General features: G+C 36.9%; 1 protein-coding gene and 1 long non-coding RNA gene across 3 annotated transcripts in view; one reads left to right on the top strand and one right to left on the bottom strand.

The window, feature by feature from the left end:
* LOC108732264 (forkhead box protein O) overlaps positions 1 to 15476 on the top strand; it is a 74675-nt gene extending 59199 nt beyond the window's left edge. The window contains exons 2-6 of one of the 2 annotated variants that reach the window (XM_018462956.2): positions 7990 to 8270; positions 8342 to 8572; positions 9740 to 9911; positions 10017 to 10737; positions 15033 to 15476. In XM_018462956.2, the coding sequence (XP_018318458.1) occupies positions 7990 to 8270; positions 8342 to 8572; positions 9740 to 9911; positions 10017 to 10670 (1338 nt within the window). In that variant the 3' untranslated portion in view covers positions 10671 to 10737; positions 15033 to 15476. Of the gene's footprint in view, positions 1 to 7989; positions 8271 to 8338; positions 8573 to 9739; positions 9912 to 10016; positions 10738 to 15032 lie in introns of both variants that reach the window. The other variant, XM_018462955.2, reaches the window with a different exon arrangement.
* On the bottom strand, positions 10744 to 15099 carry LOC112904272. Its single transcript, XR_003231002.1, has 3 exons — positions 15008 to 15099; positions 14854 to 14951; positions 10744 to 13759 (listed from the first exon to the last, which is right to left on the bottom strand). It is a non-coding gene; the product is annotated as an uncharacterized LOC112904272 (long non-coding RNA).

Below are 15476 nucleotides of genomic sequence, written 5' to 3'. Positions count from 1 at the left end.
TTGATAATTTTCCGATTTAACACATATGTGCTCATTTCAAGAAAATATAATCACAAAACGAACGCTGAAGTTGTTCACGATTTTTTACAGTGAAATCTAAACTGTTTGTAAATTTAGCCAAAATGCTTTTTAGACTCTAAAATAAAACTGGTAGTAGTTTTATTTGGGATATAAACAACAAGGTTAATGCAAATGTACTTTGTCTACTCTGTATTTGTTTAAAAATTACGTAAGATGTAAATTTTAATGTTTTTGAGTAGCACACCGTTTGTACCAGTGGCGAGCAAGCAAGCAAAATTATGCATGGAACGAATACATTCATCAGGATTTGGTAAAACTGTAATGTAGCGTTACATCATTTACAACATTAACATTGAATTTGTTTGCTTTATTTGGACGTGTTATCAACGAGCTTAGATATTTTAGATAGGAGAAACCGCCGTGATAAGCTACGTCTATTTCTATAACCCCAATTGTGGAAAGATTGCGGCTTTTTTGTTGGTTATTTTACATCCACGTATAACGCAAAATTAATTTTACCAACGGCGGCGTTACGGTGGTTGCAGAAAGGTTAATAAAAGTCCTAATCTTATCAGTCACATATATTACATGTTGCTGCCTCCTCTGCTCTTGTTCGGCGCAAACCTAGATAACAGCTATCAGCCGTTATTATTATTATTATTATTATACAAAACAAATACTTGTATAACAATATAGTACGTGAATTTTTCTGGGAAAAAGAAAATCAAGCGCACATTCCAATTCTGTGTTCTAAAATGTCTTCATCTGAAATTTTGTACTTCGATAAAATTGAATAATATCTATTAATTAATATTGATTTTGTTGTCTGACGCTAATGAATGTAATTTGCACAAAAGGTGTTGAGAGTGTGGAGGCAGCAGGCGATTGGTGTGAGGTTTTGGAAAATACTCCTTGGGGAGCCATGTGACAACGTCATTCTTCCAGCGCCCTTTTTATGGCTGTATTTCCCTAACGCGGCGACGTAAATTAATGAATTATTTATCAAGTCGGGAAGATGTTTATATACCAGTATGTATATAATACACAGGGTGTTCATTGAAAGACAAAAGAACCACTCAAACAAAGTTTTGAATACTAAAACTAAAATAAAAGAGGTCGGCAGGTATTTATCGTTCTCTCCTTTGTTACGTGTGTGTGTGTTGAACCTGACGTTCGTCGCGACGGACGTCGACCAGGAGAAGGTGTCGTCGTTGCCTGCGCCACGTCGTCGGTTCCAGGGTGTCAAGCGGTATACACGAGAATAAGGGTGATTAATTTGGGGCCGACTGAAATGTCGAAATTAAAAGATCGAGCGAACGGTTAGACTGCCGTCACGGCGCCGGTAACCGCACGGCGTCGACGGCGTCGTCCCTTATCCAGGCGACGGTCGTTGGCGGCGTCTGCGATTTTCGACAGTTTATCTTCCGTGCAAAGTTTTTCGAAATTTTTGGGGTGCAACTTTAGAGAAATTTCTACTTTTATTCTAACTAATGGGGTTGGAAAAAAGGGAAGGTAATACGTATACAGTGGCTGTCGCAAAAACTGTATAAACAAATTATGGTAAAGGTCTAGATGATGGCCCCCCTTTGGGGGGGGGGTATCGAAAGAGGAGGTCTTCCCCACTACTGTACCATCAAAAGTTCGTAGCGGTCTCACCCCCATAAAAAGTTGTGGGGGTTCAAAGTTAATAAATATGCCAATTTTTATACATTTTTAAGCATGTAAATATTTATATATTCATTCATAAACAATATTCAAAGGTAAAACTAATGAAAAATACATAAAAATATTGAGAAAGTTATATAAAACATTATTTAAATATCTTTATCAATAGGGTAGGGTAGGTTAGGTTAGGTTATCGGGTTTTGTTCAAGTGACCACCCTCTTTCGATCCCCCACCTCAACCCCGCTTGAAAATAATTTTTTTTATTGAGTTTTATTTGAATTATAGTGTAAAAAATTGTTAAAATAATCAACTTTCAATCCCCATAACTTTTTATGGGAGTGAGACCGCCTCAAATTTTTTATAGGGTTGTAGGTGACCACCTTATTTCAATCCCCCCTACCCTTTTTCGAACCCCCCTACCCCTACCCCTACCACCATCTAACCCCCATAACTTTTTATGGGGGTGAGAATGCCGAGAACGTTTTATGGTACAGTGATGGGGGATACTTCCTCTTCCCCTTCGGGGGTGGGGGCCATCATCTAGACATTTACCCAAATGATAATTTTTCACATACATGCATACGTATTAAGTATGTTTTTTTTGTTAGACTTAGCACACTCTTAACAACATTGGTTGGCGCGTGAACTACATAGAAAAAATATAGTTTTGCAATTAACTTAATTTTCCACCCTTAAAATCCGCTTACTAAATACGTGAACGTTCCTATCATGAAGGTTTGCTGTTTCTTCTTGTGAATTTCATCATTTGGACAAGTGCACTGTGATGGCACTGTTATACAGGGTGTTATGAATCAGCTGTAGGGGTTGTGTAGGGCTATTGGTACACTTCAGCGTTCACTAAACAATTTTTCATAAAACCTTCAAAGAATCACTTGCTGTTACAATCATCAATGGCTGGCGTGGTATAGGTATAGGAAAATTCGAATAAATACCTTTAGCTATCTTTTCATATAAATTGTAAAGTAATTTAAGTCTAATAAATACTTTCTGGGAAGGGGATGTTACCCCTCTCAATACCTTTCAATTGCATTTATCGGTAGTTATTACTTCCTCAGTTATATGAAAAGATCGCCGAAGGTTTTTGTATGAATTGAAAAGATGATGCCACCCTTTGACGATTATATGTAATAGAAGCACCCTGTGGTTGGTTTTTAACTCGCTAATACTAATGCATACAAGAATAGCATAGGGTAATAGTGATAGGCAAAAGCTGTTATTGTTTTTTTTTTTCTGGATAATTGCAGCCTTGTACAAAAAAGACTTTGCATGTCTGAATTATTGGTCTAGTCATTAATAGATAACGCGTTTAAACAACAAATCGTACAGATAATTGCTTGATCGTCAAAGGGGTATTTGCATAATTTGAATTTTTTGACATGGTAAATTGCATGGAAGCAATAGAAAATACCCGACTAAACGGTCACGAACAACGAGCGGCGGTTTCTTATTATTTATTAACTGTGTTTATGTGGTTTGTACTTCCCCTGCTACATACCTGCTCATTTTTCCGCATTTTTCTTCAGCAAAGTTCAAAAAGCAAACAGAAGTGCTATTTACGCGCGCTATGTTTAATGTTGACTCTTCCGTTTTATTTGTTATTTAAATAGTAAAAAAAATAATAAATCATAGCTGAACCCTTGAAAACTATTTTTGCGTAAATATTTATGCACCAGTATGATTAAAAACTGGATAAGTAAATGTCTGTGTTCACATTATTTGACATATTTTCCAATAAATAGGTCTTGGTTTAAATTATTGTAATTTTGGGGTTCATCTCTGGTTTGAAAAAAAAAAACAAATAAATGCTCGATTATTTTTCTGTGGTCTGTTAAATGTGCTAAATTTTTATACTATCAGTTAATTTCACTTTGATAAAATATTTGTGTTATATTCGCTTTGTATCTCTGAGAGTTTCAAGCCTGAATTATAACATGATGTATCAGTTATTGATTAGGTAATTAGCTGCGAATTTTTGATAAACTTTGGTAAAACTGCTTTATTATTATTTGAACACAAAATTTGAGCAACTTGTGAAATTCCTTGGATTACTGGCTGAGGGATTAATGCTGGATATATCTTTTGATGAAATATATGGCTTATGAATTGTTATCAATTGATGATTCTTCTTTTAATATTTAACAATTGCACCGACGGCAAGGGAAAGCACAAACTTTAGGCATTTGTTAAACATTTGCTTCCTATTTTTGGTTGGTTTATAACAACCTAGCAATGAATAGCGTATGTATACATACATATTTTGTGCGTTTGCTATTTTGTTTTGATGTTTTATTAAAATCGAAGGCCAACCGCTTGATAAAGTAAAGTAGACAATGTAGAGAATGTGCGTAAGTGTGTAGCTTTTTTGAATTTTAAATTTTACCTGAAACGGGAAAGGTTTATGTCATCAAACGCTGTGTACGTAGAATTTTTTCCGACTAGTTGCTATAAAAAAAGCAAAACGCATCGATTTGAAATTTAAATAAATCTTCAGTTGTCAAAGTCCTTTTTTTTTATAGCTGCTAGAATTAGTCATTATTATAATGCTAATTAGTAGGTAGATGTCGTAAATGATGCTTGGAGAATTAACGGTGTGGGTGCGAAAATAATTTTGGCTAGTTCTCATTGCGGTGCGTGCCCTCTGACCTGAAGTGGGACGAAATTCGTAATTTTTAACTAATTGCCCTTATTTAATACGTTAAATTCAATTGCAAATTTAAATTTAACATATTAAACACATGATTAATTATTAGATATTACTAAAATTTATGTATCTATTGATTGATTGGAAATTGTTAGGAAAAATCAGTGTCGTTGTACAGGGACGGACTTAATTTAGGGATATATATGTTATTTTTAGGTAGGGTGAAGGTTCATCCCGTTGTTCAATTTTTAGCTCTTATTTAATGGGTACGTTTAGTTGATAATAACCTTAATTAATTAAGCTTTTAATTTGTAAAAGCGCGTCATGCATACGCCTATTAATATAAGTGCGGAAGATAATCATCAAGGCTGAACCGTAACCTCAGAAGGTTTAATGTATGCCGGCAGCTTGGTCGATTTATTGTGTAATAACAGCAAATTCAAATGCTAACGGCGATATTACGTTATTTAATAACGACTACAAGCGATAAAAAGTACATCGCGCATGCCAAAAATATTTAAATAAAAAATTTAATTTATCGTCATCGGACGTATACTAAGCTAGTACGAGAAATCTATATTTCATATTTCTGAAGCTGATTTGTTATCAAATCCAGCATTTTTCACTTGCTTAATATCAAGCTAGCGTTTTGGTCTATATTCCAGAAAACGCCTCCAGCGATAAATTTTTGGATTCGGTAACAAATTTGCAACAAATTACTGACAATACTGGTATGCAAGGGAAGAAAAAGTAGGGAAAGAGTGATATAAAGAGACGAAAAATTAGAAGAAGTGGCTGATTTTAGATATCTAGGAAGTCAGATGAGTCAGGATGAAAGGAGTGGTAGGGATATAAAGCAGAGGATAGCGCAGGGTCTTGTCGTCTTTAATAAAAAAGAAGTCACTTCTATGCTCGCGAACGGTTAATTTAGAAATTCTAAAAAGGTTGTTATAGGTGTATGTTTGGAGCACGGCATTGTACGGGTGCGAAACATGGACGCTGGGCGCGGCGGAAAAGAAAAGGTTAGAAGCCTTCGAAATGTGATGTTATAGACGGATGATGAGGATATCGTGGGTAGAAAAGGGTAGAAATGGAAAGGTATTAGAAAGAATAGGAGAACAGAGGACTCTATGGAAGTCAATAAAAAATAGGCGAGATAGGTTGATAGGACGCCTTCTCAGACATGAAGGTCTAGTCAAGAGACAAATTAGAGGCAGAAACAGGAGTTAGGAGGGATAGAGGTAGACCTAGATGAGACTACTTATCGCAAATAGTTAAGGATGTGGGCTGTTCTAGTTTTAGGGAAATGCGAAGTTTAGCTCAGGATAGGAAAGAGTGGAGGTACGTGTCGAATCAGTCTTAGGACTGACGACCTTATGATGATGATGACGTTTTAACTTGATATATATCACCATTGGTATAGTCTGTACGAACCAATCTAAAAAGTAATGGAAGCAACACGTTGAAAATATAAGGATAGTTCAATAGCAATAAATAATTAATTCAAAAAGTGAACTATAGGCCTGCCGCTCGAAATGATGTGGACGCGCGGTAGCAAAAGTTGGCAGTTTCTGTTATAACAACTGCAACCCTCTTTCTTCTGTATTCCTATCGAGGGCGTAGATTAAATTGTTAAAAACAAGGATCAGTTTATAAAATTAAATTGAAAAAGTTAACTACTACTACTGTTTATAGGGAAACGTAGAAGTTGCAGAGAAATTGAGATTTACAATTTTAAACAATTTGGATGTAATTCCATCTTACTAATTACCTAAACAGGAATTTATGGTATGCGGATATTATAATATTGTGGATCACTATTCCACGAGTCCACTGTCGCCGTAAAAGAAAGCCAAAAGGGACCCCTAGGACTTACTTACAGGGACTTTACAGAACTTAAGTTTTAACTAATTTTGCGAGTTGCATAGTTCTTTGTTTTGTTTTAGTGGATTCGACGGGATCGTTAAGATCAATGTGTGTCAATTTATATTCTCATATTTATTACTTATATTTTTCGTTCTGTTTTTTCCATATGCTTAGTTGTTCTTCCTGTATACGCCTATTTACCCTGAGTAGCCGTAATTGATTTGGTTTTTAACTACGTAATGATGAAAGGTCATCCATTTAATCTATCTGTCCTTACGGAATCATACATTCGTTGCTGCGTTACACATTTTCTAGTAAAAATACAACCGGTATTATCACTACATACTACACACTATTATTATATATTACTATGTACGTATGTACAATTGCTATAAATAAAGGTCGCACAAATCGTTATCTTGCGTGTAGGCATGAATCGGTTATTTTCCACTAATTACACATGTTTTTAACTGAAACAGTGACGGATACCTTGAAATAAACGGCTTAGTTGGTCGTCGTTTTACACCTGAACGTTGCGTAATTAACAGCTGCACTTCATTTAATTACTTAATTAAACTAGACTTGATGTTTGATTGATGCTTTATTTCGCCTACGGGCTTTTCTGTTGACAGAATTTGAATCGGATGGAAATTATCTAGCTATAGTACTCGCTCTTATACACTTAGAGTCTATTGCAGTTGTTTATGTGTGAAAAAAAAAGAACTTCGAAATACCTTACATCGTCTTTTTTTATCTTCCTGCTACCGTAAATGGTTTTCTATTCGGTACGTGTAATGAAATAAAACAATCGAGCAACTTTTAGGTGAGAAAATATACCAAATCAGATCAAAGGCGCCTGGAAGAATTTCGTTTTATTCTCTTAAGGACGATACACATGAATATATTATTAGATACTTATGTGTTTGTGCATATTTTATTTTATTGCTATTACATAACGAACGAATCAAGGTAGTGGCGCGTAGTAAGTGAGTATTTACTAATGTTTCTATGACTACCTTCTTGATACTACTCGGTTTATAAATAATACCTGTTAATAGACAACGATTAGGTACATGTAGAAAATGTTCGTCATAGACACGCGTTCGTAACTATCCTTGAATAAACTACTCGCTTATAAATAGCAAATGCGAATAATAATTAGCTTCTCCGTTTCGCGTCGAAATCAACGTTTTCATCAAACGTCGTTTTATTTTCAGTATTACGTAAAACATGACAATAAAATCCATTCTGGGTTGGATTGATTTCCGCGGTCAAGGTTTGGAAAATACAATCCAACACCTGAATCATCTTGATTGGAATATGTAAGTTCGTGCTACGAAAAAAAAAATATGTACTTGAATGTTTTAGTTTCTGAAAAATAGGGCGTCCAAAGAATTTTGTGCGTCGACGAATAAAATGGTTCCTTAGTTTTATTTATAAATTTTTAGTCAATGCCAACGCCAGTCGAGAAGTTATTAATGTCTTCAGGAATGAGATACTCGCCTGTTAAGAATCGATATAATTTACTTTGGTGATGTTTCAAGTTCAATAAAATCAATCGATATCATATACTAACGATTCTACAAACATATACTTATCGTAATAAAATTTTTATTAGTAGGCGTAATTCTTTTTCTGGTTACAGGACTGTAATTTACTGACATGGTACCTTACCATAAAAATTTAATGATCATTTTTCTTAACGAATAATTAACACCATTAGGTGTGTGTTAGAAATGTTCATTGGTCATTAATTGATTTATTGTCTTTTCAGAATTCGATCAGGCACAATCTGTCCCTACACAATCGTTTTATGCGTGTCCAAAATGAAGGGACGGGAAAGTCCTCCTGGTGGATAATAAATCCCGATGCGAAACCGGGAAAGTCTGTACGTAGAAGGGCTGCATCGATGGAAACGAGTAAATTTGAAAAAAGACGCGGCAGGATAAAAAGGAAAGTGGACGCGTTGAGAAACGGCGTACCAGACGGTACCAGCAGTCCCAGTTCTTCAGTGTCTGAAGGACTTGACCTGTTCCCAGATTCACCCATCCACAGGTTAGAAAATGTCTGCATTTTCTTTGAAGATTTATTGACTCAATTAAATTTTTTCGCTACTTTCCCAGTAGTTTCCAGTTGAGTCCAGACTTTAGGCCACGAGCACCATCGAGCACGTCACCCGGTGGTCGGCAACTGTCTCCCATACCGGCGGTTGTGGGAATGGAACCTGATTGGAGTTGCTCACCCACGCCCTTTGGAGATAACTTCAACAATCCCGACGTCACGGGAAGCTATTCCCCTGATCAGTTGGCGGGCAATCTCGAACAGGGGATGAAGCTACAGCAAGATTCGTATTTGGGGTAAGAATCTGCAACTTTGTTTTTTTTTTGTTGTGACGGTTGGTTCCGGTATTGAAAAGAAAAAAACTAATTTGCATTATCACGATTTTTGGATTTTTATTTCCGCATCGTTGATTGATGTTCAGCGGTGATTCATGGTCGGATTAAGTTACATGATAAAACACTTTTTGCTGAAGCATCAAATTACGGCAATAATATTCTACTATCTAATAGTAATAGTCTTTTGGCATTTGAAATTGTTGACTTTTAACATTTCCCAGCAATTCGCTTTTTAAAAATATGTACGTAAATAATAAAACTGTACATCATTTCACAGAAACTATTTAATGAGTTACTAGGTAAAATACGCTATTGTTTTGGTAAATATTAATACATACATCACTACATAGTATAAAACAAAGTCGCTTTCCCGCTGTCTGTCCCTATGTATGCTTAATAAGTCTTTAAAACTACGCAACGGATTTTGATGCGGTTTTTTTTAAAAGATAGAGTGATTCAAGAGGAAGGTTTATATGTATAATACATGCATAATATAGCAGGGAAACACTGATAATTTTGGAGGTTTCTAATGTGATGTCGTAAATAAACACATTTTTTGCGCTTACATTGCAAACGCTGGCTGAACCCTACGAGATAGATCATAATAATGTACTACAATACTGTACATCTTAAAAGGTCTACAAAAAAGTCCGCGATGGTATATGTCTATCGTTTAGGGATAATCCACAATAACCATTTTTATCCTTTACTTTTTATGAGAAATAATGACTTATTTACGAAGCGATTGTAAGCAATACAGCATTAATTCTTACCCAATTAAGTACCTTAAATACATTGTGCATTTAATATAGATTAATATGGCCCTTTACAGCATGTAATTTAAATGAATATTTTCGAAGACATTACAGATTTAAAATGCAGGGACATAGCGTTTGCGGGGGTACCGGCCGGGAGGCCGGTTTGTATTGTCTAATGACAAAAAAACTGTGAATGTTGTACATAAAGACATTCTGTAGTATATTTAGTATATACAGGGGGTATCTCTTGAAGATTTCCCCTTTTCGATAATAATCTAAACAGAACAAAAATATATTTAGTATCAGCGTTGCACCCGTGCGAAGCTGGGGCGGGTCACTAGTTATTATATAAATTAATTTGACTCTTTAGATATTTGAACGGCCAGTCGCAGCAACAAGGCCAGCAACCACCCCCTCCTCCTTACACCTCGTCTTACGACATCAACCCCTTGCAGACGAACCCTGCATTCAGCTTATCGGAATGTCCTGTTCATCGTCTCCAAAATTGCAACTGTCTGGGACCAGTCCAGTGCAAAGTGGAGGTAAGAATAAATAAAAAAAAAAGATTAACCCACCCCTTACGACAAAAAGGGTGGGAAGACGAGTGACGATTATTTCCATTTTTAACATTTTTCGATTGATTTAAGAACGTGTCGCCTTCTGGTATGTCACCGTCGTATTCAGAATCATCTCCCGATCCGATTGGTAATCAGTTCCTGGGTAGTGGATCCGGTCCTGCCGTTTTGCCCAGACCCCCATCAAATTCGCCTCCCTTAACGCCACAGCCGTCCTCCGTGGTGCACCATCGCCAGCAGCAGTCGCCCACCTCGCCCCAGCAACAGTCTCAAACGCCTCAACGACCTTCCCAGCAGTCGCAGAACCCAAGCGCTGCACCCGTAGGTCCGTCGACAATGATGGGTCAACTGATGGGCGCGTTGAACAGCAGCGCTGCACTTACGATCGATGATCTCAACATCAATATCGAATCGCTACCGGGCGGATTCGATTGCAACATCGACGAGGTGATCAAGCACGAGCTCAGCATGGAGGGGTCGTTGGATTTCAACTTCGCCAACACGTCGGGCGGTGCGAGTACGGGAGGTGTAGGGACGCAGCCCGGTTCCGGAGCCCTTATCGGTCACCATCATCATCACGTCGTCGGTCACCATCACCACCATCATGGAGATGGGAGTTCTGCGGTCGTCTCCAGTGTCCACAGCATGGTACCGGCTCCTTCCGCTACCGCATCAGCGCAGGCCGCAGCATCACCCTACTCCACGACGCCGTCCTGGGTGCATTGATGGACGCCAAGGGTTAGGACGACGACGCAGGACGTCCCGACGCACGCAACCGAGCTTGTCGATTAGGGTGAGTCTTTTTATGGTTTTTTTAACTGATTTCGTCAACGATAATTCACTCTGAATGGTGCTTTGTTATTATCGTTTTATTCTTAGTAACTTTAACCTTTTTTGTGTTCACTTTTTATGCATCTAAAGAGTGAACAATTGTTGAAGGAGTTTTGGTATTTTTTGTTATGTTTTGCTGGCTTAACAGGGGTTATAGTTGAAAAATCTATCGATTCGTTTGCAGAATCCCATGCCGAACTATCAATTCTGTCAATTAATTTTGTTTTCAATTTTTAATTAATTTCAATTAATATCACACAACACAGAATTTCGTATTTTAGACACAAGACAACACACATTGTAATTAACACGTTTCAACACTGTACAATTTATTAGCACATACACCTTGTATTACAATACATTAAATTAGTAATTATTAATTTTTGAATTTCAGTCAATTCACTTTGTAACTTTCACCAGGTATTCACATCCCTTCTTCACGTACTTACCCAAACCACCCACACGTTCCTTTGTCACGTACTCACCCCAATCGTGCTACACATTTCACTCACCCTGTTTATACATAAAAGAATTACAAAGATTACAACATTTAACTGAAGAAGTTTTTAATTGTATTACAATACATTAAATTAGTAATTATTAATTTTTGAATTTCAGTCAATTCACATTGTAACTTTCATCAGGTATTTACATCCCTTCTTTACGTACTTACCCAAACCACCCACACGTTTCTTCCTTACGTACACACCCCAATCGTGCCACACATTTCACTCACCCTATTTACACATAAAAGAATTACAAAGATTTCAAAATTTAACTGAAGAAGTTTTTAATTGTATTACAATACATTAAATTAGTAATTATTAATTTTTGAATTTCAGTCAATTCACATTGTAACTTTCATCAGGTATTTACATCCCTTCTTTACGTACTTACCCAAACCACCCACACGTTTCTTCCTTACGTACACACCCCAATCGTGCCACACATTTCACTCACCCTATTTACACATAAAAGAATTACAAAGATTTCAAAATTTAACTGAAGAAGTTTTTAATTGTATTACAATACATTAAATTAGTAATTATTAATTTTTGAATTTCAGTCAATTCACATTGTAACTTTCATCAGGTATTTACATCCCTTCTTTACGTACTTACCCAAACCACCCACACGTTTCTTCCTTACGTACACACCCCAATCGTGCCACACATTTCACTCACCCTATTTACACATAAAAGAATTACAAAGATTTCAAAATTTAACTGAAGAAGTTTTTAATTGTATTACAATACATTAAATTAGTAATTATTAATTTTTGAATTTCAGTCAATTCACATTGTAACTTTCATCAGGTATTTACATCCCTTCTTTACGTACTTACCCAAACCACCCACACGTTTCTTCCTTACGTACACACCCCAATCGTGCCACACATTTCACTCACCCTATTTACACATAAAAGAATTACAAAGATTTCAAAATTTAACTGAAGAAGTTTTTAATTGTATTACAATACATTAAATTAGTAATTATTAATTTTTGAATTTCAGTCAATTCACATTGTAACTTTCATCAGGTATTTACATCCCTTCTTTACGTACTTACCCAAACCACCCACACGTTTCTTCCTTACGTACACACCCCAATCGTGCCACACATTTCACTCACCCTATTTACACATAAAAGAATTACAAAGATTTCAAAATTTAACTGAAGAAGTTTTTAATTGTATTACAATACATTAAATTAGTAATTATTAATTTTTGAATTTCAGTCAATTCACATTGTAACTTTCATCAGGTATTTACATCCCTTCTTTACGTACTTACCCAAACCACCCACACGTTTCTTCCTTACGTACACACCCCAATCGTGCCACACATTTCACTCACCCTATTTACACATAAAAGAATTACAAAGATTTCAAAATTTAACTGAAGAAGTTTTTAATTGTATTACAATACATTAAATTAGTAATTATTAATTTTTGAATTTCAGTCAATTCACATTGTAACTTTCATCAGGTATTTACATCCCTTCTTTACGTACTTACCCAAACCACCCACACGTTTCTTCCTTACGTACACACCCCAATCGTGCCACACATTTCACTCACCCTATTTACACATAAAAGAATTACAAAGATTTCAAAATTTAACTGAAGAAGTTTTTAATTGTATTACAATACATTAAATTAGTAATTATTAATTTTTGAATTTCAGTCAATTCACATTGTAACTTTCATCAGGTATTTACATCCCTTCTTTACGTACTTACCCAAACCACCCACACGTTTCTTCCTTACGTACACACCCCAATCGTGCCACACATTTCACTCACCCTATTTACACATAAAAGAATTACAAAGATTTCAAAATTTAACTGAAGAAGTTTTTAATTGTATTACAATACATTAAATTAGTAATTATTAATTTTTGAATTTCAGTCAATTCACTTTGTAACTTTCATCAGGTATTTACATCCCTTCTTCACGTACCTACCCAAACCACCCACACATTCCTTCCTCTCACGTACACACCCCAATCTTGCCACACATTTCACTCACCCTGTTTACACATAAAAGAATTACAAAGATTTCAAAATTTAACTGAAGAAGTTTTTAATTGTCTTACAATACATTAGATTAGTAATTATTAATTTTTGAATTTCAGTCAATTCACTATGTAACTTTCACCAGGTCTTTACATCCCTTCTTCACGTACCTACCTTACATTTTGTAATTAACACGTTTCAACACTACACTTAACTTATTTTTAGCACACACCTTGTATAAAAACACTTTACTAATTATTATTTTTATAAATTTTAGTTCATTCCCTTTGTAATTTTCACTAGGCAAATTAAAACACATTTAACTAAAACACATTTAAATAATAAACAATTTATTTGTACAACAATACATTGTCATTTAATTTAATAGGTACATTTTATGTTCAATAACTACAATGGCAATTTTATTTGCTCATATTTTTCGTTTCCTCTTCTAGGCCATTGGATATCTGTAAAGAAAAAAAAAACAAATAGGTAAAGGGAAATCTGCAAACGAAACTTGTTTAGCAAGCAAACTATAACAAAAAGTACTTGCATGATTACACACCACACACACATCCCTTCTTCAAATACCCACTCCAATCACGCCACGCACATCACCCACCCAGTTTACACACAGAAACCACACAAAGAACACACCATTCATCTGAAACCCCTTCGACTGAAGGGGCTTCAGTTGAATGCTGTGCTCGGAGTGTGACTTCTGTGTATAAACTGCGGGGTGGTGATGAGTGTGGCGCGAATGGAGTGGTTAGGAGGGGAAGGGTACTCTCACAAACCCCCCGTCCACCCAACCTCCATCCCGCCACCTCCTTCCTCACGTACCCACCCCAATCACGCCACACATCACCTACCCAGTCCACACACAGAAACCACACAAAGAACACACCGTTCAACTGAACCCCAATCGGGGTTTCCAGTTGAACGGTGTGCTCCGAGTGTGGCTTCTGTGTGTGAAGTGAGGGAGGTGATGCACGTGGTGCGAATGGGGTGGATGCGAGGGGAGGGTACGTGGAGAGAGGTGGAGGCTGGGTGGGTGGAAGGGGAGGGGGGAGAAGGAAGGATAAATATGATAGAGAGAAGGAGATCGTCTTGTTGATGTGTATATATACAATTATATATATATCACACGTGTGATATATATACATACTATTGTACATCAACAAGACGATCTCCTTCTCTCTTTCTTTCTTTCTTTCTTCCTTCCCTTCCCTTCCCTTCCCTTCCCTTCCCTTCCCTTCCCTTCCCCTCCCCTCCCCCATCCACCCACCCATCTTCTTCCACCTTCTACGTACCCTCCCCTCGCAGTCACCCCATTCGCACCACGTTCATCAACTCCACAGTTTCCACACACAGAAGCCACACTCGGAGCACAGCATTCAACTGAAAGGGGTTCCAGTTGAATGTTGTGTTCTTTGTGTGGTTTGTGTGTGTGTAAACTGTGTGGGTGATGTGCGTGGCGTGATTGGGGTGTGCACGTGGGGAAGGGACGTGTGTGGTGCATGGATGGGTGGATGGGGTGTGTGGGGTGAAGTTTACTCACCAGTTTGGTCCGTTGGCGGCGGCGGTGAGTCCTGGTGGGTCCTTGGCGACGGTGACGAGTCCTCTGGTCTTGTTCCTTAGCGGCGGTGGATTCCCTCACTGAAACAATACATGTTATTTTTAAGATGAGTTGTTATTTAGCGGGGATGACTTACTTAAGAAGTTTTCGTGTTGTTGCAGGGGTGGAGTGGTGGTTTCGTCAGTTTCAACCGAGCGCAAATCCCTGGTGTGATCTCCAGAAGCTCCGTAGTAGTTGTTACGTAACTAAAGAGTGACGATCGATCGATCGATCGATCGATTGATTGATTGGAAAGAAGATTCTTCTTATTTGCTGCCAATGTTAGTCGTCGCCTACTGTGTTGTCGTCGCTGTGTCTTTTACCCTCGTTTGTCGTCTCCGCACTGATCAACTGGAATAGAAAAATTATAAACAATTACGAAACAATTGCCCCCTACTACGCCCCCAAATAGCTGTTTTATCGTTGTGCCATTTTTAATATAATGTTAAGCGAATATTGTCCATAGTTGTCAATTATAATTTTAAAGATTACTTAAATAAAAGAAGAGCAGCTTGAGCAAAAAGGTTTTCATTGAAAAAACGATGATTTTTTTTATTTTTTTAATT

Source organism: Agrilus planipennis, unplaced genomic scaffold (genome assembly GCF_000699045.2).
Source record: "Agrilus planipennis isolate EAB-ADULT unplaced genomic scaffold, Apla_2.0 scaffold30, whole genome shotgun sequence".
In the NCBI taxonomy this organism is placed as follows: Eukaryota; Metazoa; Arthropoda; class Insecta; order Coleoptera; family Buprestidae; genus Agrilus; species Agrilus planipennis.
Note: the sequence above shows the minus strand (reverse complement) of the source record. Positions and strands in the feature narration are given on the sequence as shown.